Source organism: Herpailurus yagouaroundi, unplaced genomic scaffold (assembly GCF_014898765.1).
Source record: "Herpailurus yagouaroundi ecotype Mexico unplaced genomic scaffold, PumYag 184, whole genome shotgun sequence".
NCBI classification, from domain to species: Eukaryota; Metazoa; Chordata; class Mammalia; order Carnivora; family Felidae; genus Herpailurus; species Herpailurus yagouaroundi.
Window position 1 is genome coordinate 25,035,263 of NW_024412415.1, and position 26,127 is coordinate 25,061,389.

General features: G+C 38.0%; 1 protein-coding gene across 2 annotated transcripts; it reads right to left on the reverse strand.

The window, feature by feature from the left end:
• Positions 1-3,119: 3,119 nt before the first annotated feature.
• Positions 3,120-25,534, reverse strand: GTF2A2 (general transcription factor IIA subunit 2). 2 transcript variants are annotated; one of them, XM_040492848.1, is made up of 5 exons: positions 25,400-25,534; positions 11,537-11,657; positions 10,666-10,770; positions 5,788-5,914; positions 3,120-3,403 (listed from the first exon to the last, which is right to left on the reverse strand). In XM_040492848.1, exons 2-5 carry the CDS (start codon positions 11,606-11,608, stop codon positions 3,378-3,380), a joined length of 330 nt encoding a protein of 109 aa, XP_040348782.1. In that variant the 5' UTR covers positions 11,609-11,657; positions 25,400-25,534; the 3' UTR covers positions 3,120-3,377. The 2 variants fall into 2 exon arrangements, with proteins under 2 accessions (XP_040348782.1, XP_040348783.1); XM_040492849.1 differs by lacking the exon at positions 25,400-25,534 and adding an exon at positions 24,481-24,566.
• Positions 25,535-26,127: the final 593 nt, after the last annotated feature.

Genomic DNA, 26,127 nt, shown 5'->3' on the forward strand with positions numbered 1-26,127 from the left:
ATATATATATATATATATATATATATATATTCCCATGTTATATATGTATGTGTATATACATATATATATATATACACACATATTCAAATACGTGTACATCAACTTTCAAAATTTTACCCTTAGTAGCATTTAATTATCCACTCAAAACTGAAGGCAACCTACTTTCACACTGTGATTGATGTCTACCAAGAGATACTCACTTTTCCAAAATTAGCTGTAGATAGATCACAACAAACCAGCCAAACAGCAACCAATCTGGCAGTAAATGCAGAGAGGGTACTCTTTCCTATTAGGGTGTTAAAATAGCATTTAGTAGTGCATCTATAGTGGACTGATTTTACATTATTACAAAAGCCCAGCTTTTTGTCCTAGTAGTAGAAAAACTAATGGATTTTTTTCTTCTTTCACATTGACAGACAAGCTTACTATCACTGGAGCCCATGGCCAGCTGGGAAAGGACAAAGTGGCTTGAGTTCTTGCTGTGACCCTTTAGTAATTCCAGTAAAGCCTGAGTACCACTATGGGAGCATTAGAACACCTACACTGAAATAAAAGAATCAACTGTGTGATGTGCATGCAAGTAACCAGAACTGACAGGACATGTGACCTAGGACTACTGATCTCCTGCCTGGGCAAAGCAGAGGTGCGTATGGTGACTATAACTGAAGTACAAGAACTGACTTAAACTGGGGGGAATGAAATCTGAACCCCAGGCGTTCCAAACCAGTTACCTGGATTGAGTACAGAAATGGACCACGTTCTTCCTGTGTCTTACGTCTTTTCATGTCTTTAAAGGGCTCCTTTGTAAGAGGAGATCAGTATGGGCTATATACTCAGAGACACAACTGGGTTTAAGTTTTGAAGGATGGGTAGGATTTTGATTTTTAAAAGGAAAGCCATGAAAAATGGAGGAAACAACGTAAGGAAACGTGACTGGAGCAGACTATGATGGTTGGTAGGGAAGGTTCGGAAGGGAATGCTGGAATAGATTACTAGAATGGGGTGTGAAAATAAAAGTTAGTGTCCGTGTGAGAGCAAGGCTTACACTGACATGCTGAGGTCATCCGGCAGAAGCACCCAGAGGGTGCAAGTTATTGTTGCTCCAGTTAGTAGGTCAGGCCAGTCAACAGTATCTTACAACAAACTCCTCACCCAGGGTGCATATGCTGCTTCTCTTATCTCTTGGATATCTATTGATAATCATTTACAGAATTTTGAATTCCCAAACAGGTACAGAACTCTAGCCCTATATTTCTTTCTGTAACATCTGACTATTACTAACAAAAAAAATTTTTTTTAATCATGACTTACTCAAGAACTAGAAATTTCTGGGCCCCTGGGGGGCTCAGTCATTAGGCATCTGACTTCGCCTCAGGTCATGATCACATGGTTTGTGAGTTCGAGTCCCACATTGGGTGAGCTGGGGTCCTGCTTCTCTCTCTCTCCCCCACTCCCCCCTGCCCCACCCCTCCTGGGAATTCTGTCTCTAGCTCACTTGTGCCCTCTCTCTCTCAAAAAAGAACTCGAAATTTCTACAACCACTGTTTACTATCAACATGCTTGTCCCCTAACCATTATGTGTAACCTCCAAAGTAAAAAGGTTTGGTTTTCATTAACTGCAATTAAGAAAAATCCTAATTCCGTTAACTTTTGGGAATTTAGAGAGGTTGAGTTTCAATTTGTTAATGTGTAAAAAAGAAACAGAGGTCTTCTGGGGTTGTTGTGAAGATCATCCAGTGGAATATATGTAACAGAGCACTTGGTCTCACCCATAATAAAGTTAGTTATGTTATAGTTATTATTTTACAAACGAAAGTCTTTGCTGCTAAATAGATCAGACTTGAGCACTGGTTGCTTAATGACACCTGTTACATAATGTGCTTCTACAAATGAATAAAGAGAACTATGTGTAATACAAAGACCTATTTAACATTTTAATAGGTTTATAAAAAGCTATTTTGCTGAAGATCACTGCCAACTCTATTATCTCTCAGCAGCTTTATCTTTTAGAGAAGGTGGTAATTTTTCATCCCAGGGTAGCTTCATTTCCACCTTTAAACTAAGGTGGAAATGCAGCTGACCACAGGATGAGGCTGGCAAGAGCCTACCCTCCCTAAATGATAAAGTGTCAGATCGTTATTAAAAATAGTTGGTCTTGGGGCGCCTGGGTGGCTCAGTCGGTTAAGCGTCCGACTTCAGCTCAGGTCACGATCTCGCGGTCTGTGAGTTCGAGCCCCGCATCAGGCTCTGGGCTGATGGCTCAGAGCCTGGAGCCTGTTTCCGATTCTGTGTCTCCCTCTCTCTCTGCCCCTCCCCCGCTCATGCTCTGTCTCTCTCTGTCTCAAAAATAAATAAATGTTAAAAAAAAATTAAAAAAAAAAAAATAGTTGGTCTTGATTCATCTATAGTCAGCTACTAAATTTCGGTTACTTAACTACCCAGTGCCTGACCTTCTCCCTCTGATATTTTGGAAAAGTCATATTCTTATTATACATGCCTAGCTTGACAAACAGGAGAACTTTGTGTACTTGAAAGAAAAAAGATATGGCAGGTATTCTGTAGGACTTTGTATTGAAAAATCTATTGTTAAGATGTAGATGATTTTAAAAATGTATGAAGTATGACCAATATGGCCAGTTTAAGAAATAATTTAATGTCCTGTAAAGACTTATTTTATGTAGTTAGGTTTTTTAGTTTGGTTTTGGTTATGGAAGCTAAAGATGAAGTTTTCCAGGGTGCCTGGGTCGCTCAGTTAAGCATCTGACTTTAGCTCAGGTCATGATCTGGCAGTTTGTAGGATTGAGCCCTGCATCGGGCTCTGTGCTGACAGCTCAGAGCCTGGAGCCTGCTTCAGATTCTGTGTCTCCCTCCCTCTCTGCTCCTCTCCTGCTCGTGCTCTATCAAAAATAAAATAAACAGTAAACAAAAAATGGAGCAAAATGAAATTCCAATCCAGAATTTGGTTTTACCCCTGCTAAAGTTACTACTGATGAAAAGTAACTTCACTTTACTGAAATGAATGCATTTCCTTTATACAAAAGGAAAGAGCAAATGCTTTCAAACACTTATCTAATATCTTCATATTGCTAGCTTAATAGTTCTACCAGTTATTACTCACATTGAGTTTTAAAATGAGTTTATTAAAGAATGTTTTTAGGAAGGCAACAATGTTATTAAAAAAAAGTCTGTTTCTTCATGCTGAAAAGGTAAGAGGCTATAGTTACAAGCTTCTTTCTATTGGAATTCTGATAGTATAGCACAGTGTAGTCATTTCTGCGATGCTAGAATAAATAAAAAAAGTCTCTTCTATGCTTCTCCTCAAAAAAGCGATGAATAATAACAGAAGATGGCATAAAAAAGCCATTTTTTTTTCCCATTCATTCTGTAGTATTGGAGCCAGTATCTAGGAAACAGGAGAAGAAGAATAAATTGAAAGAGCAACTTAATTTTAAATATTGAGAATATCTTTAAAACAGGAAATAACAGTGGCACTGCTGTTGAGGGGTAGGGAGAAAAAGAAGGCAAGGTTGGGGGAAGCAGATTAAGGAAATGTCTTGAGAACTTTAACTTGCTTTTTAAGGCACAGGTAAAGAAGATAATTCTTAGCTCTCCCTATTTATGCTAGAGAAAAACCAAATTAATATTACTTGGTTCATTATCTAAGTTATACCAATTTGGTTCATATAGTTGCCATAGGATGATTTTTTTCTAGGTCCTCTACTGTCCCCAAATTTTAAACCACAAAGAACCGTAACATATAATGAGGAGAAAATTGTATTTTAATTTCTGATGAGAAACCAAAATTCCAGCCACTGTCACTGTTCCTATTTCAGAAAGCTTTTAGGAAAAAAAGGGCTTATCCATGTATCTGGTCATTAAGGAATGACATTTTCTCAATCATTTATATTTTAATTTTGGAAAGAAAAAATTCTAAGATTGTATTCTTTTCTGCTGACAGAACACATGCAACACAACCTAAACTTTTCTGGAGTACTTAACAGTTCTCTGACGATCAGTTAATACACTCCTCAGAAGCTACTGCAGTAGGTAAGGCTGATTTTACTATTCATCCACTGAATTCTGAAAAAAACAGATAATCTTGCATCTAAGCAAGAGTAATACACTCTAAGGACTACCAGACAGGAGCTTCTGTGAGGAAAACACACATGTTTACGTGGATTCTTTGATATTAGTAATTTGCTCAGGGGTCTTCACCGCCCCCCCCCCCCAGGGGTCTTCTTTAACTGACTTTTTGATTCTTAGCTATGTTTCTTGCTTGCTTGCTTTTTTTTTTTTTTGGTGGTTCCACTGGTGAGGGTTCTTAGCTATGTTTCAAACAACTGAAACAGACAATGTACGAGTCTACATCTGTGCTGTCCAACAGGGTGGCCACCGGGAAGCCATGTGTGGTTATTTAAATTAGTGAACTGATAAACAGTAAATTTCTCAGTTGCCCTAACTCATTTCAAATGCTTAATAGCCCTATGTGGCTACTGGAAAAGTACAGATGGAGAACATTTCCATAGGTACGAAAGTTTTAGTGAATAGTACTGGTCTACATCATTAACTTATTTTGATAGAGGTGTAGGAGTTATAAATTCATGCCCCAATTCCCCAGTCTAACAAAAACTTAAAAGTCTCAGGGTTATGCTGATGCTATTAGCCTTAATTATAAGGAAAATATGAAAAAAAGTATAATCTGACCTACAAAAATGTCATAATCCAGGAACTATAAAACAACGTACATTTTTTTCTGTCATTAAGCAAGGAAACAGTATTTGATTGGATAATATTAAAAAGCCATCTTTATTCCCACATAACCTTTTGAAAAGCGCAAGTCATTGTAGTGTTGATACTTTCAGAGACTTGCTGGTATCTGGAAAAGACTTCATTCTTTAAAAAAAGGGCCAAAGGCATTTATGCAGCCATGAAAAATGATGTTTCTGCAAATGTATGCATACATTTATTACTGTAAAAAGGGACACATAAGACTAGAGAGTTATGCAGTAAGATATTAAGTGACGTTCTCTCCAGATGGTGTTACATATTAGGCTTTTCTTCTGTCTTCTCTACATTTTTCAGTAATTAGCTTATTTCTTTTGGAACCCAAAACGTACAAAATAACCTGAGAAATTTAGGGTATTAAATTTCTACATTTTCTTTTGCTTTTCCAAATTCCCTTCTTAGCGAGTAACAGTATTCTCTATTTAATTTCAGGAACAGCTGTTTGAAACACAAATGGTTCAGATCATAAAGTAAAAGTAAGTATATGTTTAAAATATAATTAGCACAAAGGAAATAATCATGGAAGAGAAAGCAGATACGTATAGTTTTTGAAACATTTAAGGACTTGAACAAGGTCCTAGGTCTGCTGTGGAAAAAATATCTGCACAGATATAACAGAACGGGGAATGGATATTTATCATTATAACTGATAAGAGTCTTAGGGTTTTTCGAATTCTTTTACACGATTACTTTTAAATATAAAACGTATAAGCATCCAGCAACACAGAAATCATAGGATAAACTGTCAAAATTAAACACTTCAAATGTGCAACTGAAAAAACTTAATTTGCTTATTTTTACTCACACAGATTGAATTTGTGTGGGTTAGTCTACATGTCCTATGAAATGTTCATCCCTAAAGTCATTAAGAGGACTGGCTGAGACCTGGAATTCAGAATCTAGCTGAGACAGAAGCCAGATCTCTTAGCCATTTCCCCCCTTAATTCCAGATGAAGATGTTCTAAAGACTCACAAAAAACAAGATTTCAAGTAAACACTTACTTTTACCATCACAGGCTACAATTTTCACTTTATCCACTTTAATAAGTTCTGTCACCTCTCTGAATTCAACATCATTCAATACGAAAGTCCACACATTATCGCAGAATCTGTACGTATTTAGAGAGCCCTTTAAAACAAAACATTTAGACATATCATGAAGTCATTTGTCCCCCAAGGCAATTTAAGAACTCAGTTACCAAGAATGTAATCTTTAAAACAATATGATGATTTAATACTTACCTTAAGATTTTCCTTAATTTTCATCCTGTCATTTGGGAAAAAACAAACCAAAAACACCACCCTAGATAAATTTGCTAGTAGTTAAATGCTGTAGTTAGCAGACTATTTTCAGCTCTCCAAGAGTCTGCCAATTACCTGAACCATGTAAAAAAAGCTGGAAGGAAATTTGAATTTGTACTGCTCTCTTGTGGCAACACGATGAAAGTTCACTTGAATTTTTATGTAAAACACCACTCCTGCAGTAGGAAATCCATACAAACTTTGATTCCACCCCAATTTAACTAATAAGCCTCACTGATAACAGAGTTGATTAACACATTTTGTACATTATATGCATTATATTCTGTATTACAAAAGTAAGCTACAGCATAGAAAATGTTACTAAGAGAATCATGAGAAATATTGAGAAAATACGTATATGAAAGTGGATCCACACAGTTCAAACCCATGTTTTTCAACCACATTTTATTGTATGTGTTAATTCTCTGAGCTTGTACAAAAGCAGGGACTACCCAGAAACACTAAATTTTAACCCTGTGTCTTGGATGAATTACTGTGCTATATATAGCCAATGGAACTACATTATTGTCCTGTGCAACTGATAAGAAGTATTTTGGTTTTTTTTAGGAGCAGGAATATGTGCTTAAATAAAAAGGAAATTCTCAAAGATTGCGGTAAAAGTGCAAGGAAGGACACAAGCTGAATGCCATCAAAACAGACACATACACATGGAATCTTCACAAATGAAATTTAGTATTTGGTAAGAGATTTATAAACCCCAAACCTTCAATTCAGAAAAACATTCTCTGCAGTGTTACTTGTAATAGTGAAAACTGGATTCTACCTAAATGTTCTATCAAGTGAGAATGATTAGGGAAACTATGATGGTTGTGAATGACTTCATGAAATTTTAAAAAGATGAATAATTATCACTTGTTGGACTACGCTAGGCTCTGAGGATACAAATATGATCCCTGCCATCAATGAGCATACGGTAGCAGGGGAGATCGTTAAAACAAGAAAGCATACAGTATAGCAGTACTATGAAAGAGAAGTAAGCTAGGGGCACCCAAGGGTATGGAAGACATGGGGCACAGAAGGCTTCCCCTCACAAAGTGAAGTTGAAGTTGAGTCCTGAAAAGCGAGTACAAGTCAAGGATGGGTGGGACAATAGAAAGTAAAACACATATTTGGAATGGGATAGTTAAATGTGTCGAGCTCCCAAGGTGGAGGACATCCTGGAGAACCTTGGAAAGATTTGCTGCATCCTAAACCTATTATCAGGTCAGTCAAGGATTTTGAGCAGAAGAATAACATGATCAGATTTGCATTTCTGGTGATAACATTGATTGGGGGTGGGGGGGGAGGCGGTTCTGATGGAGGCCGAAGACTTTGATGCCTACAAGAGAGGTGAGAGTGGCTTTACTGTAGCAGCAAGGAAATGGAAGTGGAGAGATAACCTGGTAACAATGCGCTATGGTAGGGAGACAAAATCTGTTCATCCCCAAGTTTCTGTCTCCAATAACAGTGCAATCATAGGAAAAGCCAGTTTGATTTGGAACTTGTTGACTTTGAGACCTAAGTCACCATGTGCAGAAAGCTGCTAGAGTGTGGAAGAAAGCCTGGGAGCATGAGCCTATCAACTTTAGAGACACAGGGTTGGATGAGATCATTCAAGGAGAATAGGTGGAGCCCTAGATAACCCTAAGGAATACCAACAATGAAACAAAAAAGGGTCTGAGAGACCGTGGGGTCAGAGAATAGAAGCTGGGATAGTATGGTTTCAAGGGAAGTATGGGTTTCAACAGAGAATGTAAGGTCACAAATTATGCATTAGGTTTAGCCATAAATAATGTGGTAAGAAAAGTTTTAGTGGAGTGGTGAGATTAAGGCATGGAAAACCTTCAGGACATAGTGTTAACTGAAAAAAAAAGATCTCTTCAGTTACATTCTGAGCCTTTGGAAGGCTACACAGCTAAATGCCAATTTTAATGTTCATTTCTAGCACCCCTGAATGCGAACTATCCAGTTGGTGACAGCTATGCCAATAATCTGAACAAGGCATGTTACTAGGATATTTTCAAATACATGTTGAAATTCTGTTAGTTGTAACATAAATGTATATACTTCCCTTATTTTATTGTGAAACTGCTATAAAACTTGCCCGAAAACTATTTTATGTTCAACGCTAACATTTAGAGTAAAATAGACAACTTTTGAGCCAACCAAGGCTTAATAGAATGTAAACACAAGAAGAGATTAATGATAGAATCTTTTTAGAATTGTTTAGTGAGCTAGAATTCCTAATATAAAATACTATATTTAATTTATAGTATCTTCGTCCAAGTCCTAATCTAATTATCTCAAGTATAAGGACTCGAGAATAGAAAATTTTATTTAAAAAAATGTATACAAAGGGGTGCCTGGGTGGCTCAGTCAGTTCGGCTCAGGTCATGATCTCCCAGTTGATGAGTTCAAGCCTCACATCAGGCTCTGTGTGCTAACAGCTCAGAGCTTAGAGCCTGCTTTGAATTCTGTCTCCCTCTGTCTCAAAAACATTACAAACAATGTATTTAAGGAACTTTTCGAATACTAAGATACTTGACTTTGGTCAAGTAACTGATTTAAACCGTAATTAATTTGGCCAAACTATGTCTTCAATGCACCTTTACATATATCTGTATCTGGGCAACATTCTTAAAATATCTTAATAGATGTTCTTGGTAGAAACAGACCAGATAGGGAAAAGGAAACTGTCAGTGTTTTTAGAAGGGTGGTTTTTCTTGACCATTAAATCTTTTAATGCCTAATTACTACTTTAACATTACTCTCACCTGCTAGCATACTTTTTTTCTAAAGCACACATTGACTTTTTAAAGGACTAGTTCAATATGAATTTTCTCCCTAAAAATTAGTTCAAGGTCCTTGGTGAATATATACATTGACCTTTTTAACATGTAATGGGCCCCCAGGCTAGTAAAAATTATTACAAATAATATAGACTTAAATGTGACCAAGCAAAATAGGTTATTTGCAAACACTCTGAACAAGTTTGCTGTAATGGGAGAGGTAGGTAATGAAAGCCTGAGCTATGACAGAGTAGTTATTACTAGCTATTGGAAAACAGGCAAACTTATAAAACGCTATGCAAAAGATGCAAATGTCAAATTGTGTTTAATTTTTTTTTAATGTTGTATTTATTTTAGAGAGAGGGAGACACAGAATCTAAAGCAGGCTCTGAGCTGTCAGCACCGAGCCCGACGTGGGGCTGAGAGCCCATGAACCGTGAGATCCTGACCTGACCTGAAGTCGGACACTTAACCAGACTGAGCCACACAGGTGTCCATGTTTAACTTTATCTAACTAGACCCGAACTGGAAACCTACAATACCACTAGAAGATAAGTAGTCAAATTGTCTATATAGGCAAAAATGTATGTATTAACTTAGAATTAAAGCATCAGGTTCTGAATGACAAACCTGGCAGGTTTGTACATCTGGTTATACAAAACAGCAAACTAATTTTGCCAGTAAAATTCAAGAATAATTCCAGATAACTTTTACGCATGTGAAACTGATAAGATTTATTACATAAAATACATGCAGACTTTATCCCTTCATTAAAATTATTCTCTGTATACCCAAGATCCACAATGCCTGGTATGTAATAGACACATATTGAAGAAAGGATTTTAAATAAAAAGTTTTTTAATTAAAAAAAACCCCAAACTCTATACTTCTCTTAAATCAATTGACCTCTATGTTCTTTTCATATACTGTAATCTTTCAATTTCTACTTTATGGTATCCCTTAACAACATGAGCACAAATATTAAATATAACCAAATTATGACTCTATTAATATCAACGTGGTAAGATTATTTCTATTTACCATGATGCTTGCAATGGGCTTCAGTCTGATTTACCATCCAGTTTAGAAAGATAGCTTTGTTCAGTTTGGGCTTACTGTTCAAAGTCTAAATGAGTTAAATGAGATCAAGCTACCAGAACAGATCATTCACTATCTACCACCAGTTCAGGTCTTCATTAGAGTAGGTGGGAGGCAACATGAATGTACTTCCCTGGAATGAGGGAAGGTCAGAGTTTGAAAAACATAAGCAAACCTGAGAGACAGCTCTCATTTACCTTCAATTCTGCAGAGAAGGGTTTGGGCATTTGAGACCTCAGTGACTCTGGAGGGAAGGCAACTAAACATACATAGGCTGATTTGTGAAACAATGGAACAAAAATCTTAAAAACAACTCTGTATCTCACGTTAGGTGGATAGAGCTGGTATACAGAATTTAAAAGTAAAGCGTAATTTGGGGCGCCTGGGTGGCTCAGTCAGTTAAGTGTCTGACTTTCTCAGGATTTGTTGAGTTCCAGCCCCACATCAGGCTCAGAGCTGACAGTGTGGTGCCTAGTTGGGATTCTCCCTCTGCCCCTCCCTTGCTGGCACACTCTCTTTCAAAATAAATAAGGTTTAAAAAACAGTTAAAAGTATAGTTATTATAAAACAAGTTCCAAAATTCGATTAAGCCATCTCTTCCTTTCATATTAATAATTATGTACGGATCCTAAAAAGCACTGTTGTAGTAACCACTGGTATAAGCTGCAAAATTTTAGGAAAATATCCTTACCCTGAAGTTGACTCTGTTCCTGACCCTCTGGGCCAATGCTGAATTTATAGCCTTATCAAACTGAAGGAGAACTTGGAGAGCAAGTTGGGGGGTGATCTGTTGAGACTGAGAAAAAGTAAAAGTCGTAAATCCTTTTAGGGAAGGACATTAAAGACAACATACATATGAGTTATCATCTAAAATTTAACCGAGGTTAACCAGAGCCTCTTAAACTAGAATCTCTTACTCTCTTGTGCCATAAATGACAATTAGGAAGTAAAGCCTCACTGTATTTTCCTGCACTGTCCTGACTCAAACAGAATTGTGAAAAGAAAACATGCAGTGATGTTACACTGCCAGGACAAAACTCTATCCCTCCTTTATAGTGTCTGGAAAGAGGCATTCAGGAAATTGAAGGAACCAAGTTTCTTTTAAATAAAAACCACAGGACTTAATATACTAAAAAAACCCTAATCTCATTAAAGCTCATAAAATGTATGAAAGCAAATGGAAATAATACTAAAACGTTCTTAGAGAAGTTTAATTTAAAGGTTAATTCTCCTAAAATTGAAATATAAATTAAAATTTAAATCTCAAAAGACTATGAAATTTTCCAAAATTATCTTAAAGCTACACAGACTATGCCTTTCTTATAAGAGAAAACCAATACTCTCAATTTTTATGTTTAACAATAATCTTTGAAAAATTAGGCATGTTCAACCATGTCATCAGAATGGTATAATGTACAAGAACTTGCAGTTATTCATCTGAATACTGACTTGCTGGGTCAGAGAGTCTAAGATCTCTAATGTCCTATCTCTGCCTGAGACAAAGGATATAACAAAAACTATTATAGATCCATCTAAATAAAAACTGATGTTTAGTCTCCCACCTGTATGAGCTCATCCAGGCTCTCCTGGAGACTGTTTCCCAAAGTGGTATTTCTGTATAACTGATATGCCATGGCTTAGGAGGAAGAAACTGTTTTTCTTATTCAGGCTTGCATTGATGTCCTAAAAATTTAATATGAAAGTATTAAACATTATAAACCATGTATGTAATATAGTCTACTTCATATACTAATATATGCTATCCGAACCCTTAATAATTGCAAATTGCCTTATAACTAAGAATTACAAAGAACAGTTAAAAATGACTTATTCTTTTCTGTTATTTTGACATAGGCATTTATTCTCCTTTACACAAAGTACAGGTATACTCATTTACAGATACAGGTATATTTTTGCTATTTCTTTTAAAAGTCTGCCTTTTAACTTAATCTAGAATGAATTTATCACGTATTACCATTCCTTTCTCCTTACTGTCAAGTCACTAATCCAGACAGTCTTCAGCTTCCACGTACATGCCTTTGCTTCATTTCCTTTTTTCCTTAACATTTGATATTTACAGAGTGCCTATCAAGAAGATTGCACTGTCATAAGCAGCAGGGACAGGAAGATAAGTAAGGATATACCCCTGATTCTAAAAAACGTATACTCCAGACAGGGTAACAGAAATACAAAAATAGGATTTAACTCAATAGAGAAGAGTAACTATGATAGATCTATAGAGTATATGATGCAGGCTACCTGTGGACTGAGTAGACTGGTTACCAAAATCTTCCTGATTCTTCAAGCTAGACTTTAGCCAAGCAAAAGAAGAAGAATAGAACGAGTAAAGCCAAAGGAGTATGAAATGATACAGTTTAAGGAGGATGAATAGGCAGTGGTAGGAAACGGAGCTGAGAAAGAGGACACGATGGATTTGTTCCACCAGGAGAAACACCAGGGTTTTACAGGGAAGATGACGGGAACCACTGAAGCATTCCAGGAAAGGTCAAATGGGCAGCAATCTGAAGAACATACTGGAAGGAAATGAGGGCTCAAATAGGGTGGCAGTAGTACAGTTTCAACACATTTTGAGCTGCTGCTACATGTCATACACAAGACCATTGACCTCATGGCACTTTCAGCTTTAGAGATGGACAGGAGACTTTATCAAGTAAAGCTCGGCAAAAATAATGGTTAGTTATCAATCTTCACGTTATACGCCCATGGAATTTGATACAGGAGATCATGTCTACCTTCTTGAAACCTTTTCTTTGGCTTCTGGGATGCCACACTCCATTCTCTCCTCCCAACTCACTGGATATTACTATTGTTTTCTTTGCCTGGTTCCTCCTCAGCAACCTGACCTCTACTGGAGGGCCTTAAGGCTTCTTAGGTCTTCTCTATGTTTTACTCCCTTAGTTAGCTCATTCAGGCTTATGGCTTTTACTACTATCTGCTGATGACTTCCAAATGTATATCCCCAGTCCTTGTCCCCTTGTTGCCATATATAAAATTGCCTCAACACTCCCTGAAAGTATCAGAAGGGTAGCTCAAATGACATGTGACAAAAACCAAATTCCTGACACTGTCCCTCCCAAACCTTTTCTGCCCTCAGCTTGCTCACTCTAGTAAATAGTAAATCTAGTCTCGTGTAAATAGGACACCCCCAAAATTTTACATTCAACCTTAGCTTCTCTCTCACTCTGCATCCAACCTGTCAGCAAATCCTTTGAGCTCTTCCTTCTAAGTATAGCCAGGAGCTGACCACTTTTGCCATCTCCAGTGCTACCATTAAGTCCTCATCATCTGCCACCAAGATTACTGTGATAGCCCTGTAAGAGCTCTCCCTGTTTCTACAATTGCCTATAACACTCCTGCCCCTAGAGCAGCCACACTGAGCCTTTTAAAACATAAATGAAGCCACATCACTCATTTATTGCAAACGTTCAATAGCAGCATCCTACCTCAGAATAAAGTCCTCCTAATGGTTTGCAAGGCCGACATCCTCTGGGTCCCTTACTACCTCACTGAACTTACCTTCTTCCACTTACTCCTTCATTCACTCTGATGCAGCCATACTGGTACCTTGCTGCTCTTCAATATGGCAAGATATTCTTGCTTTGGGGCTTCTGCACTGTCATTTTTGCTTCAAGTGTTCTTCCCAACTACCTCCATGGTTCACTCCCTGATTTAATTCACATCTCTGCTCAAATGTCACTTGATTAGAAAGGACTTCTGTGACCAACCTATAAAAAAAGAACTACCTCCCTTCCCCCTTACACTGTTTTAACTTTCATTCATACCATTAACTGTAGCTGACACACATATGCTTACTGTTTCCATCCACTAAAATAGATGTTCCATAAGAGTGGGTTTTGTTCACAGTTAAAAAATTTATCATCTAGAACAATGACTAGTATGTATTCAATAAGTATTAGTGAACAAATAACTTGGTGGTTATGTCAAAATGCTAATATCAAATATTAAAAATTTCTCATAGTGTGATACAAAGTTTTCTTCGTTACTTAGGAAAATGAAGCAATGAAACTTCCAGACTCGCAAGATGGTACCAAACCACCTACCAACATCTACATGCACATATTTTGCCTCCCTGCCTGTCACTGTGCCAAACCATCCATGCTGTTATTCAAATACAATCTTTCAACCTGTGCATCAAGCCTATCCCTCTAGTACACTCAAGAATATTATTCCAACAACTGAATTAGTCCTTCTCCCCCTGACCTTCAAATTTCCCATCTCTAAGGATCATTGCCATCAGCAAATAAACAAGGTGGCTACTTCTCTTATCTTCAGGAAGAAAAAAAAAAAAAAAGTCCTGGGGCGCCTGGCTGGCTCAGTTGGTACAGCATGTGACTCTTGATTTTGGCTCAGGTCATGATCCCTGGGTCCTGGGATCAAGTCCTTGATCAAGCCCTCGGCTGGGCTCTGAGCTGAACGTGGAGCTTGCTTGAGATTCTCTCTCTCCCTCTGCCCCTCTCCCAGGCTCATGCGTGCTCTCGCTCTCGAAAATAAAATAAAAAGTCTCAACTCCCTTTCCTCATAGCTGCACTCTGTTTCTCTGTTCCTCTGTAAGGAACACTCCCAAGAGTTACCCGCACTCACCATCTCTCATTTCTCCTTTCCCATTTTCTCTTACACTCACTCCTCACAGGCTTTGCTTCCAGCACTCAAATGAAACAGATGGTGAACCAACGGCATTGGTGAGGCTAATCCAGATTTCTTAGTCCTCTTCAGACTTAATCGACACAGCTGATGACTCTCCCTTTTGATATAGGACCTTGGCTTAGCTTCTGGGACCTCACACGTTTTTTCTTTCTTTTTTTTTTTTTTTATGTTTATTTATTTTTGAGAGACAGTGAGCAAGTGTGAGAGGTGGAGGGGACAGAGAGAGGAGATACAGAATCCAAAGCAGGCTTCAGGGTCTGAGCTGTCAGCACAGGGTCTGACAAAGGGCTCAAACTCACAGACCGTGAGATCATGACCTGAGCCGAAGTCAGATGCTTAACCGACTGAGCCACCAAGTGCCCCTGGGTTGTTCTCTTCAACTCCCTGGTTTATCCTTCCCTATATCATTTGTTAGTTTACCCTGTTCTTTCTGAATTCTCTAAGTCACAAATCACTGTCTGTGGTCTTTTGATGTCTACACTCATTCCTCAGGATAATCCTTGCTGATGATTCCTAAATTCATATGCTAGCATATACCTTGCCCTTGAAGGCACTACTGGATCCAACTGCCTACTCAACATTTTACTTTTTGTTTTTCCCTTTTCAGTTGATGTAACTCCATACTTCTATGGGTTTACACAAAAACCTTTGAAGTTATCCTCCACTCCCCTCATCTCACCTCCACATCTAATCCCTAGCAAATCCTGTAAACTCTATCTTCAAAGTGCATTCAGAATCCATCCATTTCTCACCATTTCCAATGTTACTCCACCATGTGTTATCACCCTGGTCTGTGCTGTGATCATCTGCCACTGGATTACTGAACTAGCTTCCTAACTGGTTTCCCTGCTTCCACACTGCCCCTACACTTTAATCCCAATTTGGCAGCCAGGTAATCTGTTAAAACTTAGGTTAGAACATACCTCTTTTCTGTTCCAAACCTTCCATTTCACTCAGTCCTTACAAGAATTTGGTTGCCTATGATCTCTCCAACCAGACCTACCATCTCTCCCTTGCTCTCACCCAGTATGTCTACAGACACACTGCCTTCCATGTTATTCTTAGAACATGACAGGGAAGTACCTGCCTAGGTAAGCCTTTGAAAAGGCTGTTCTTTCTACCTGGAATACTCTCCCCCCAGATACCTACTTGATTCTCTCAATTCCTTCAAGTACACCTTGTACTTAATGAGCCTTAAACTGAAGGTCATACTTAAAGTACCAACTTGTACCTCCACTTTGGAACTTCCCAATCCCCCTTTTCCTGCTATGTGTTTTTGATGGCACTACCACCTTCTAACATGTTATGTAATTATGTTTATTTTTTTCATCTTCCAATAGGGGCTTTTATCTGTTTTGTTCACGGAAGTAAACCAATTGTCTAGAACAAACAGCAACTAACTCATAATGGAAGCCAAATAAGTATCTGCTTAGTAAATTAAGGCAAAAAATCTACGTGGGTGGATGGGGGAGGGGTTAAAAAGGGCAACAAGAGGTCCCAATAGAGACAGAAACTTGACAAAGTAGGAGTACCAACTCTTAGGTCATGCCCACTTGACAACATTCTAAGAGTTATCCAGAAAATGAGAGGCCTGAGAAAACTGAAACTTAAAAGCTTAAGTTACGGGAAACTGAAACCTAACCAAGCCTAACCAGCTTGTTCCGCTTCTGTACAATTGCTTGGCGCGCCTGTGTATTCCTGATCAATCATTGTTGCTTGGCACATCCGTGTATTCCTGATCAATCATTGTGATACCCGTACCCCCGGTTGTGGTCTGACCTAAAGGCAGGAACCAATTGATTACTGCTAAGTGTCCAACTTTAAACACCAACCAATCGCAGCTCTGTAACTGTGGAAAATTCCTGATTTCCCCATGACTTGTTTGTACCTGTCTATAAAAGGGGTGTAAAAACCTCTCTCGGGGCCTCTTAGCGTCACCGGCAACGAGTGCACAGAGGTCCAGGTTCGAACCTGCAATAAATGACCCTTGCTGCTTAGCTTTGACTCTGGTGGTTCGTTTTTGGGGGTCTCTTAGACTCTGGGCGTTTCAAAAATAATTATAACAATGAACTATCAGGGAAATAAAAAAAAAAAAAACGACTCATTGGCTCTACAGGCTGATAGAATGGAGCCAGCTTGGGATTCTCTAATCTCTCTGCCCACTGCTCCTGCTCCCAGCACGCTCTGTCTCTCAAAATTAACAAACTTTAAAAAAGAAAAAAAAAAAAACCCCACAATCTCATTTACAGTTGCATCAAAAAGAATAAAATAAAAATAAATTTAAACAAGGTGAAAGTCCTCTACACTGAAAATGTACGATACTGGTGAAAGAAATTGAAGACAACAAAAATAAATGGGAAGATATTCCATGCTCTTGGACTGGAAGAGTATTGTTAAAATCTCCATACAATCTATGTAAAGCAATTTACAAGTTCAATGCAATCCATATCAAAATTCCAATGGCATTTTTCACAGAACTACAGCAAAGCCTAAAATTTATACAGAACAACAAAAACCCACGTAGCCAAAGCAATCTGGACAAAGAAGAACAAAGCTGGAGGCAACATGCTTCCCAAGCTCAAACTACATTGTGAAGTTATAGTAATTAAAACGTTATGGTCTGGCATAAAAACAGACATATCAATCAATGGAACAAAACAGACAGGCCAGAAATAAAAACCACATTTATATGGCTAATTAACCTATCACAAAGGAGGCAAGAATATACTATGGGAAAAAGACAGCCTCTTCAATAAATGGTACTGGGGAAAACTGGGCCACTTTCTGACACCAAACACAAACACCATACACAAAATAAACAGAAAATGGATTAAAGACCTAAATGGGAGACCTGCAACCATGAAACTCCTAGAAGAAAACATAGGCAGTAATCTTTTGGACACTGCCCTTAGCAACTTATTTATGCATACGTCTCCTCAGGCATGGGAAACAAAAGCAAAAATTAAGCTATTGGGACTACACCAAAATAAATAGCTTTTGCACAGCAAAGGAAACCATCAATCAAACAAAAGGCAATCTTGTGAGTGGGATAGAATATCTGCAAATGACGTATTTGATAAGTGGTTGATATCCGAGGTATATAAAAAACTTCTACAACCCAACACGAAAAAAAAAAACAAATAATCTCGTTAAAAAATAGGGAGAAGCCCTGATTGGACATCTTTCCAAAGAAGACGTACAAGTGGCCAAGAGACACCTGAAAAGATTCTCAACATCATTAATCATCAGGGAAATGTAAATGAAAACCACGATATCACCTCATATCTATCAGAATGGCTAGTACCAAAAACACACAATATGTCAAGTGTTGGTGAGGATGTGGAGAAAAGGGAACCCTCCTATACTGTTGGAGGGAAAGTAAATTGGTGAAGCCAGTGTGGAAAACAGTGCCTCAAAACAAAACAAAACAAAGCCATATAATCCAGTAATTACACTAGTGTGTATTTACCTAAAGAAAATAAACACTAATCTGAAAAAAATATATGCACCCCTATGTCTACTGCAGCATTATTTACAATAGCCAAGATACTGAAGCAACCCATGTGTCCATCAGTAGAGAAATGGAAAAGGAAAATGTGGTATGCCTGTGTATATATCTACATCTATATCCACACACACACACACACACACATACATATATTAACAGACTATTACTCAGCCATAAAAAAGAATGAGATTGTGTGTTTTGAGACAACATGGATAGACCTAGAGGGTATTATGCTAAGTGAAATAAGTCAGACTAAGAAAGGCAAATACCATGATTCTACACATCAGTGGAACCAAAACAAACAAAACCCACAACCAAACAAATGAATAAACAAACAAAAACCAGAATCAGACTGATAAATACAGAGAACTATTGCCAGAGGGAAGAGGGGTGAGGGGTTGGATAAAATAGGTGAAGGGGAGACGGAGATACAGTCCTCCAGTTATGGAGTAAGTCAAATAAAAGGCGTAACATAAGGAATACAGTCAGAACATTTTAATAGCAATGTAATAGGACAGATGGTAGCTACACTTGTGGTGAACATAGCATCATGTATAAACATGTCAACCCACTAAATTGTACACCTGAAAGTAATGTCACATTGTGTGCTAACTATACTAAAAGAAAAAAAAAAGTGTATATATGCAAAGAAATACTATGCAGTCATAAAAAAGAGTATCTTGCCATTTGTGGCAACATGAATGAACCTAGAGGGTATTATGCTAAATGAAATAAGTCAGAGAAAGACAAGTACCATATGATTTCCCATATAGGTGGATTCTAAAAAAAAAACAAAAACAAAACAGACCACTTTTAAATACAGAGAACTGATGGTTGTCCGAAGGGAGGCAGGTGGGAGGAATGGGCAAAATAAAAGAGATTAAACAGTAGAAACTTCTGGTTATAAAAGAAGTCACAGGGATGAAAAGTACATAGGGAATACAATTAATAATATTGTAATAACACTGTATGGTGACAGATACCATGGTGAACACTGAGTAATGTATAAAACTGTCAAAGCAATATGTTGTATGCCTGAAACTAACACAGACATAAGTTATTATATATAAGCCTTTTGGTAATCACAGAGCAAATCTCTACAGCAAACACACAAAAGATAAACGGAAAGAATATCAGAATACCACTAAAGAAAGTCATCAAACCACAAAGGAAGAGAGAAAGAAGGAAGAGAACTACAAAAACAGCCAGTAAACAATTAACAAAATGGCAGTAAGTACATAGCTATCAATAATTACTATAACTGTAAATGCACTACATTCTCCAATCAAAAGACAGAGTGGCTGAATGTATGTGTGTGTGTGTGTATATATTATATATATACATATATATATATACATATACATATAAACAAAAGACCCATCTATATGCTACCTGCACAAGATGCCTACATTTTAGAACATGTAAAATGGAAAGTGAAGAGACGGAAAAAGATATTCCATGCAAATGGAAACCAAAAGAAAGGTGATGTAGCTATACTTCTATCAGAAAAATAAACTTTAGGGGCACCTGGCTGGCTCAGTCCGTTGAGCACTGACACTTGATTTCAGGTCAGGTCATGATCTCGGGGTTCATGGGATTGAGACCCACACTGGGCTCTGCACTTACTGCACAGAACCTGCTTGGGATCGTCTCTCTCCCTCTCTCTCTGCTCCTCCCCTGCTTGCACACACACTCTCTCAAAATAAATAAATGTTTAAAGAAATGAGAGAAAAGAAACTTTAAAACACAAAGACTGCAATAAGTGATAAGATGAGTGTCACATAATGATACAGGGGTCAGTCCAACAACAGGATAGAACATTTGGAAATACTTGTGTAGCCAACATAGAAGTATCTAAACATATTAAGCAAGGAGTAACAGACCTACAGGGAGAAAGACAGCAATACAATAATAGGAGATTTCAATATTTTTAGTCAAACAGAAAATTAATAAGGAAATGCTGGTCTTAGAACATGTTAGGCCAGACTTAAATTATACATATAGAACATTCCTTCCAAAAGCAATATATATTTTTCTGAAGTGCACATGGAACATTCTCCAAGACAGATGATATGTCAGGCCACAAAACAAGCCAATAAATTTAGGTGGAATGAAATCATATCAAACATGTTTTATGATTATAATGATATGAAACCAGAAATTATACAAAGAAACCTAGAAAATTCACAATGTGTGATTATACAATATGTTACTGAATAACCAATAGATCAAAGGAGAGATCAAAAAAGAAATAAAAAAATGTCTTGAGACAAAGAAAATGGACATACAACATACCAAAATTTGTTGGATACATCAAAAGCAGTTGTAAGAAAGAAGTTCATAGTGATAAAGGCTTACCTGGAGAAGTCTCACAAACAACCTAACTTTACACCTCAAGGAACTAAAACACACACACACACACACACACACACACACACAGCAGAAGGAAGAAAATAAAGACAGAAATGAAATAGAGATTTAAAAGCCTTAGAGAGTATCAATGAAAAAAAGAGCTGGCTCTTTGAAAAGATAAACAAAACTGATGAGCCTTTTTTTAAATTCATAAATACACCTAGAAAAAACAATTCAAATAAAATCAGACACGAAAGAGATGTTACAAATGACACCACAGAAATAGAAAGGATCTTAAGAGACTGCTATGAACAATTATATGCCAAGAAATTGGACAACCTAGAAGAAATTAATTCCTAAAAACACAGAACCAAATGATGATGAAATAGAAAACATGAACACACCAATCAATGATAAGGAAATTTACTCAGTAATAAAAAACGTCTCAACAAACAGAAGCCCAGGATCAGACGCCTTCACCGATAAACTCTACCTAACATTCAAAACAGAATTAATACCAATCCTCAAATTCTTTCAATAGAGAAGATGAACAAACTCTTCCAAACTCATTTAAGAGTCCAGTATTACTCTGAAACCAAAACCAGACAAGGATCCTACAAGAAACAAAACAAAACAAGCCCCCCCCCCCAAAAAAAAAAAACAAAAACCTGCAGGCCAATATCCCTGATAAACATAGATGCAAAAATCCTCAATAAATATTAGCAAACTGAATTCAACAATACATTAAAAGGATCATACACCATGATCAAGGGGGATTTATTCAAGGGATGTAAGCATGGCCCAAGAACCTCAAATCTGCCAATGTAATACAACATAATAACCAAGTGAACGATAAAAATCTTATGATCATTTCAATACATGCATAAAAAGTGTATGACAAAATTCAACATCCATTTATGATACTTTCAACAAAGCAGATTTAGAGGAAACATACCTCAACATAATAAAGGCCGTATAGCACAAGCCCATAGTTAAAACCACACTCAACAATGATAAACAGAAAGCCTGGGTGGCTCAGTACGTTAAGCATTCGACTTCAGCTCAGGTCATGATCTCAGGGTTCATGAGTTCCAGTCCCGTGTCTGGAGCCTGCTTAGGATTCTGTATCTCTATCTCTCTCTGCCCCTCCCCGACTTGTGCTCTGTCTCTATTTCAATAAATGAATAAACATTAAAAAAGAATTAAAAAAAAAAAACACAGAATTTTTTTTTAAAAAAGAAAGTCTTTTCCTCTAAGATCACGAACAAGACACGACTCTTGTCCTATTATATGTGACAAAGTACTACAAGTCCTTCCAGAGCAATTAGGCAAGATATAGAAACAAAAAGCATCCAAATTGAGAAGGAAAAAGTAAAACTGTCACTATTTGTACACAACATGTTATATACAGAAAACACTAAAGACTCCATCAAAAACTGTCAGAATAAATTAACAAACTGAGTAAAGTCACAGGATACAAAATCAATACACAAAAATCTACTGAGTTTCTATACACTAATAACTATCAGAGAAATAAAACAATCATATTTGCAATTGCATCAAAAGGAACAAAATACCTAGGAACAAATTTAACTAAGAGGGTAAAAGACCTATATGTTGAAAACTACAAGACATTATTCAGTTTATTCAGTGAGATAAATTGAAAAAAGGCACAAATAGAGGGAAAGACATTCCATGCTCATGGAGTAGAAGAAGCATTATTATTAATATGTCCTTCCTTAGTACCCAAAGTAATTTACAGATTCAGTGCAATCCTTATCAAAATTCCAATGGCATTTTTCAAAGACACACAACAATCCTAAAATTTGTATGGAACCCCCAAACCGCCGAAGCAATCTTGAGAGTGAAGACCAAAGCTGGAGGAATCACACTCCCAGATTTTACACAATATTACAAAGCCACGGTAATCACATATATCAACAGAACATAACAGCCGAGAAATGAACTCAGGCATACATATTCAATGAATTTATAGTAAAGAAGCCAAGAATAATGGGGAAAGGGAAGTATCTTCAAAAAATGATGTTGAGAAGACTGCACAAACACATGTAAAAGAATGAAAATGGACCACTAATTTACACACTATACCCACAATAATCAACTCAAAGCAGATGAAAGACTTGAATATAAGACCCGAAACTATAAAACTCCTAGAAGAAAACACAGGCTACAGTTAAGTTCCTTGACACTGGTGCTATGATATTTTAAACTGGACACCAGAAGCAAAATCACAAAAAGCAAAAATATATAAGTAGGATTACATCATACTAAAAAGTTTCTGTACAGCAAAGGAAAGTGTCAACAAAATAAACAGGCAACCTACTGAGTGGGAGAAAATATCTGCAAATCATCTATCTGATAAGAAATTAATATCCAAATTATATAAAGAATTCATACAGTGAACAGCAAAATAACAACCCAATTTAAAAACTGGCAGAAGATCTGAAAAGACATTTTTCTTTTTTTTAAATGTTTTTAATGTTTATTTATTTTGTGCAAGCAGGGGAGGGGCAGAAAGAGAGGGAGAAAGATTCACAAGCAAGCTCCACACTGTCAGCACAGAGCCCAACCTGGGGCTCCATCTTACAAACTGTGAGATCATGACCTGAGCTGAAATCAAGAGTCAGATGCCTAACCGACTGACTCACTCAGGCGTCCCATGAACAGACATTTTTCTAAATTAGACATACAAATAAATGGCCAACAGACACACAAAAAGAAGCTCAACATCACTAATCATCAGGGAAATGCAAATTAAAAGCACAATGAGATATGACCTCATGCCTGTTAGAACGGCCACTATCAGGAAGACAAGAAATAACAAGTATTGGTGACGATGGAGAAAAGGGAACTCTCTTGCACTATTGGGGGGAATGTAAATTGGTGCAGCCACTATGGAAAACAGTATGGAAGTTCTTCAGAAAGTTACAAATATTAACTATCATAGGATACAGCAATTCCACTTCTGGGTATTTATCCCCCCCTAAATGAAAACACTATCTTGAAAAGATATATGCACTCCATGTTCACTGCAACATTATGTACAATAGCCAAGCGATCAGAGCAACCTAGGTGTCCGTCAATGGATGAATGGATAAAGGCATCATGGTGAATATATTATAACGGAATATTATTCAGCCATAAAAAGAATGAAATCTTGCCAATTACAGCAGGGATAGACCTCAAGGGCATTGCCATTTTATTTATTTTGAGAGCTAGAGAGAGCGAGGGAGGGTCAGAGGAGGGGGGGTAGAGACTCTGTGCTGTCAGTGCACAGCCTGACACGCGGCTCAGTCCCACGAACCATGAGATCATGACCTGAGCCGAAATCAAGTCAGATGCTCAACTGACTGAGCCACCCAGGCGCCCCATCATGGGCATTATCATTAAGTGAAGTGAGACAGACAAGGCAAACACCGTATGATATCGGATACAGGTGGAATCTAAAACCAAAAAAGGAAAAAACCCAAGCGCCTAGTTTCAGAGAACAGATTGGTAGTTGAGGGGATGGGATATGGCAGAGAGGGAGTCAATGGAAAACAGACACTGAAAGTTTGAATCAATCAAAAGATTGACTTTTACATGTTTATATATATGCTAAATACATACATAAGAGTTACATTTTAAAGTCAGAGGACAAGTGAACTGGAATGTTGAGCACAATGCATACACCCAAAAAAGTAAAGAGGTCTGAAGGGATAATATATAAATATATACATAAAAAACAGAAACAAAAAGCAACGTACTGAATAGGAGAAACTATTTGCAAATCATAAAAAAGAATTCATACAACAGCAAACAAACCACCTGATTAATAAATGGGCAAAATATCTGAACATTTTTCTAAAGAACCCCTACAGATGATCAACAAACACATGAACATGCTCAATACCACTAATCATCAGGCTAATGCAAATCAAAACCACCATGAAATATCACCTTACACACGTGATAATGGCAATTCTCAAGGAGACAAGAAATAAGTGTTGGCGAGAAAGTAGAGAAAACGGGACCCTTGTGCACTGTTGGCAGGAATGCAAACTGCTGCAGCCACTATGGAAAACAGCATGGAAGTTCTGCAAAAGATTAAAAATAGAACTACCAAATGATCCAGAAATTCCGCTTCTAGTATCTGTCTGAAGGAAAGGAAAACACTAATTAACCTGAAACTAATGTTATGTGGCAATTATACCTCAATAGATACTAATTTAAAAAAATAGCTTTAAGTTATTTAAACATTTGTTAGTTACTTTAATTATTTTAGATTCTTAAAAACCCCTTGTGAAATGTTCAAATCTGTTAGATCTGGTATCCCTCACATCCATTTCGTGCTCCTTCACTTCGCAATTTAGAAAATTAATTAGAAGGGCTCCACATTCGGAACTAACTCAGTAGTCCTCGTCCTTCCTGATCAAATCATCCAGTTTAAATTCGTTACCCTGTGGGAGCCCGCTTGAACTTTAAGGCAGATTTCAAATAAGCGAAGCAGCCCAGGAAAGAGACACTTACGGAATGCGCTCCTCTGATATTCGGCAAAAACAAAACGAAACAACACAACAACTCGGGATGCGTAAAGACATTCACCTGGCTAACAATAAGGTGCTGGGCTGAAGACCTCCCCCAGGACCGTTCAGCTGGCGCCCTGGGGACCACAAACCTCCCGCCGCAGGGCGCAACCTCCTCCCGCCGACTCCCGCACTTTTCCTTCGCGGGTACCGGTCGCCTGGCCATCCTGGCAGCGAAGTCAGTAACGGGCCCACCCCGGGCCCCTGCCCTCCGCGCCGCCCTCGAAGACCCAGCCGACCGCAACCCCACCTCTGGGGTACGGCAAGGAGTGCGGGTGCGGCTCACCCAGTACCTGTGGGGAAGGCGCTTCCCGCCGCGGAGCGGACAGAAGCGGAGCAGCCAGCAGCCCAGCAGGAAGCACCTACTACCCGACCACCTCTTCGGCCGTCGCAGAAGCCGCAGAGCTGAGCCGACGACCCGGAAGTGCTCGCCGAACCTGGAAGTGACAGCACGCGGGTGGGCCGGGAGGCCCCGCCCAGCCCCTCCTCCCACACGCCACTCAAGCCTTGCCACGGTAGGGTGTGGTGCGGAGGGAGGAAGGGCGTGGGGCCGGCAGCTTTCAAGCCCTACGGGTGGAGGAGCTTCCTTTTTGAGTAATTCACCAGGTTTACCAAATCGTTCATAATAAGCTCATCCACTGTTAGATACACAATTAGGAATGTTAGGGCAGTCACATTTTATGCCTGAAGTGTGTTCAGGGTAATACTGTTGAAGATCCTGTAATACTAAATTGAAGACCAATTCTGAAAAGATTAGAGCAGGTATCACTTTATGATTCAAAATACGGCTGCAATTCAGTTAGCCCAACAAGCTCTTGTTGAGTTCTGAAGAATTTTAATGTGGGAGAACTTGTATTTAAAATTTGTACCTAATGCAAGACAAATACTGCAATATATATTGAGTTTACATAAACCCAAATGGCATATCCTAAGTGGACTAAAGGCAGCATGATGTGTACAGCTGTTTGCCATTAAGTAGGTGAACAGTGATTAAGGAGTAAATACATAAACAAGTGCTATC

Coding starts and splice junctions, on each gene's coding strand:
- GTF2A2 (XM_040492848.1), bottom strand. CDS start 11,608: ATGGCATATCAGTTATACAGAAATACCACTTTGGGAAACAGTCTCCAG. Junction 10,771..11,536: donor GCCTGGATGAGCTCATACAG/GTGGGAGACTAA, acceptor ACTTTTTCTCAG/TCTCAACAGATCACCCCCCA. Junction 3,404..5,787: donor TGTAGCCTGTGATGGTAAAA/GTAAGTGTTTAC, acceptor CCTGTTTCCTAG/ATACTGGCTCCAATACTACA.